At 42.5% G+C, this 3234-nt stretch overlaps 1 protein-coding gene across 1 annotated transcript in view; it reads right to left on the bottom strand.

The window, feature by feature from the left end:
• C1QTNF12 (C1q and TNF related 12) overlaps positions 1-2510 on the bottom strand; it is a 23682-nt gene extending 21172 nt beyond the window's left edge. Inside the window, exon 1 of the mRNA XM_056508450.1 lies at positions 2320-2510. Within this exon, the coding sequence (XP_056364425.1) occupies positions 2320-2510 (191 nt within the window). The remainder of the gene's footprint in view (positions 1-2319) is intronic.
• Positions 2511-3234: the final 724 nt, after the last annotated feature.

Here is a 3234-nt window from a genome sequence, read left to right as displayed (position 1 = left end):
GAAATTTTTTTCCAATTGCTGGGACTCTCATTCCTCTGAAATTCCACAGAAAACATTCCCAGATGTTCAGAGGATGCAGAAATCCCTTTTTTGATAATTTCTAAATAAATTCTGGATTTGGATCCTTTCTGGATAAATTCTGGCTTTTGATTCTTTCTGGATACATTCTGGATTTTGATAATTTCTGGATAAATTCTGGCTTTGGACCCTTTCTAAATAAATTCTGGATTTGGATCCTCTCAAGATAATTTTTTTTTTAATCCCTTCTGGATAAATTCTGGATATAAGAGATTTTTTAATTAAGTGAATTAAATTCAATCACTCAGCTCCCAGAGCAGCCAAATTAACATAAATTTCCCAATCCAGCCAAATTAATTCCAGGATAAAGTGGGAGAACCTCAAAAATTCAATGTGGCCACAGAATCTTCGCAGCACATCCCAAAAAAAAAAACCAGCAGGAAAACAAAAGGATTTTTTAAGGGAAAATTGATGGGAAATGGGAATTTTTTGGGTTTTAATGGGGATTAAAACAAAAGGGATGGGAAGACTTTTAGGGGAAAAAACCTCAAAAATTCAGTTTGGCCACAGAACCTTGAAGCACATCCAGAAAAAAAAAAAAAAAAAAAAAAAAAAAGCAAAAGCAGCAGGAAAAATCAGATTTTTTATAGGGAAAATTGATGGGAAATGGGAATTTTATGGGAAATTTTTTTTTTTTAATGAGAAGCCCCAGGGCTGCCCAAGCTGAACCAATTACAGCACAATTGTTCCCAAATTTGTGGCTCGTTGGTGGCCAGGCCCCAATTGTCCCCTGGTTGCCATGGCAACTGATGGCCCTGAGGTCACCCCATGGGGACAGGGGACATTTCTGTGTGTCCCTGTAGGGACATTTCTCATCCTGGAGGATTCTCAACAACTCCCTGCAAGTTTTCGGCTCTTCCCAGATTCCCTTTCCACTCCCAATCCCAAAAATCTGCTGTGAAATCCCCAAATCCCTCTGGGATTCCCAAAAATCCCATGGAAATATCCTAAAGGATTCTAAACAACTCCTGCAAGTTTTCTGCTCTTCCCAGATTCCCTCTTGCTCCCAATCCCAAAAATCTGCTGTGAAATCCCCAAACTCCTCTGGGATTCCCAAAAATCCCGTGGAAATATCCCAAAGGATTCTCAACAACTCCCTGGAATTTTCTTCACTGCCTTTCCCACTCCCAATCCTAAATCTGCTCTGAATTCTCTAAATCCCTCTGGGATTCCCAAAAATCCCATGGAAATATCCCAAAGGATTCTAAACAACTCCCTGCAAGTTTTCTGCTCTTCCCAGTTTCTCTTTCCACTCCCAATCCCAAAATCTGCTGTGAAATCCCCAAATCCCTCTGGGATTCCCAAAAATCTTATCAAAATGTTCATCCTAAAGGATTCTGAGGGGTCTGAAAACTCTCTGGAAGTTTTCTCACTCACCCTTCCCGTCCCCAATCCCAAAATTTGCTCTGAATTCTTCAAACTCCTCTGGGATTCCCAAAAATCCCATGGAAATATCCCAAAAGATTCTCAACAACTCCCTGGAATTCTCTTCGCTGCTTTCCCACTCCCAATTCCCAAAAACTGCTGTGAAATCCCCAAATCCCTCTGGGATTCCCAAAAATCCCATGGAAATATCCTAAAGGATTCTCAACAACTCCCTGCAAGTTTTTTGATCTTCCCAGTTTCTCTTTCCACTCCCAATCCCAAAACCTGCTGTGAAATCCCCAAACTCCTCTGGGATTCCCAAAAATCCCATGGAAATATCCTAAAGGATTCTCAACAACTCTCTGGAAGTTTTTTGATCTTCCCAGATTCCCTTTCCACTCCCAATCCCAAAACCTGCTGTGAAATCCCCAAACCCCTCTGGGATTCCCAAAAATCCCATGGAAATATCCCAAAAGATTCTCAACAACTCCCTGGAGTTCTCTTCGCTGCCTTTCCCACTCCCAATTCCCAAAACCTGCTGTGAAATCCCCAAACTCCTCTGGGATTCCCAAAAATCCCATGGAAATATCCTAAAGGATACTGAACAACTCCCTGGAATTTTCTTCACTGCCTTTCCCACTCCCAATTCCCAAAAATCTGCTGTGAAATCCCCAAACCCCTCTGGGATTCCCAAAAACCCCAAGACCGATCCCAAAAAATCCTGAACACCTCCCTGGAAGTTATTTCTGTGTTATATCCAGCCCGGCGAAGCGATAAATAAATTCAATTTTAAAAATTGATAAAAATTCGAGATTGAATGGACGGAGCGAGTCTGGGATCAGCAGGGAAATCCCATCCCGGGGTTTTCCCGAGGGATAAATCCGGGAATGACCCACCTGGGGCTGCTCCTCGCCGTTGGCCAGGGAGGAATTCAGGGGCTCCGGGGGCTCCTTCCTGCCCTTCCTGTCCCTGCGGGCGGCGGCCGCCGGGCGGGGGCACAGCTGGAGGCACAGCTGGAGCCACAGCTGGAGCAGCAGCAGCAGCCACAGCCCCCGGCGGGGCGGCATGGCGGGGCGGAGGGAAAAACCCAAAAAAAAACTGGGTTTGTGTCCCAAAAATCCGAATTTGTGTCCCCAAAAAATCTGGATTTGTGTCCGAAAAAAATTTGGATTTGTGTTCCAAAAAAACTGGATTTGTGTCCCAAAAATCTGAATTTGTGTCCCAAAAAAAACTGAGTTTGTGTCCCAAAAAAAACCTGGGTTTGTGTCCGAAAAATCTGGATTTGTGTCCCAAAAATCTGGATTTGTGTCCCAAAACAATCTGGATTTGTGTCCCAAAACAATCTGAGTTTGTGTCCCAAAAAAAATCTGGATTTGTGTCCGAAAAAAATCTGGATTTGTGTCCCAAAAAATCTGAATTTGTGTCCCAAAACAATCTGGATTTGTGTTCCAAAACAATCTGAGTTTGTGTCCCAAAACAATCTGGATTTGTGTTCCAAAACAATCTGAGTTTGTGTCCGAAAAATCTGGATTTGTGTCAGAAAATCTGGATTTGTGTCCCAAAAAAAACTGAGTTTGTGTCCCAAAAAAACCTGGGTTTGTGTCCGAAAAATCTGGACTTGTGCCCCAAAAAATCTGGATTTGTGTCCGAAAAAAATCTGGATTTGTGTCCCAAAAAATCTGGATTTGTGTCCAAAAAAAAATCTGGATTTGTGTCCGAAAAATCTGGATTTGTGTCCGAAAAATATGAGTTTGTGTCCCAAAAATCTGGATTTGTGTCCCAAAAAAATCT

This window comes from Oenanthe melanoleuca, chromosome 21 (assembly GCF_029582105.1).
Source record: "Oenanthe melanoleuca isolate GR-GAL-2019-014 chromosome 21, OMel1.0, whole genome shotgun sequence".
In the NCBI taxonomy this organism is placed as follows: domain Eukaryota; kingdom Metazoa; phylum Chordata; class Aves; order Passeriformes; family Muscicapidae; genus Oenanthe; species Oenanthe melanoleuca.
This window is presented reverse-complemented; position numbering and strand designations above follow the sequence as displayed.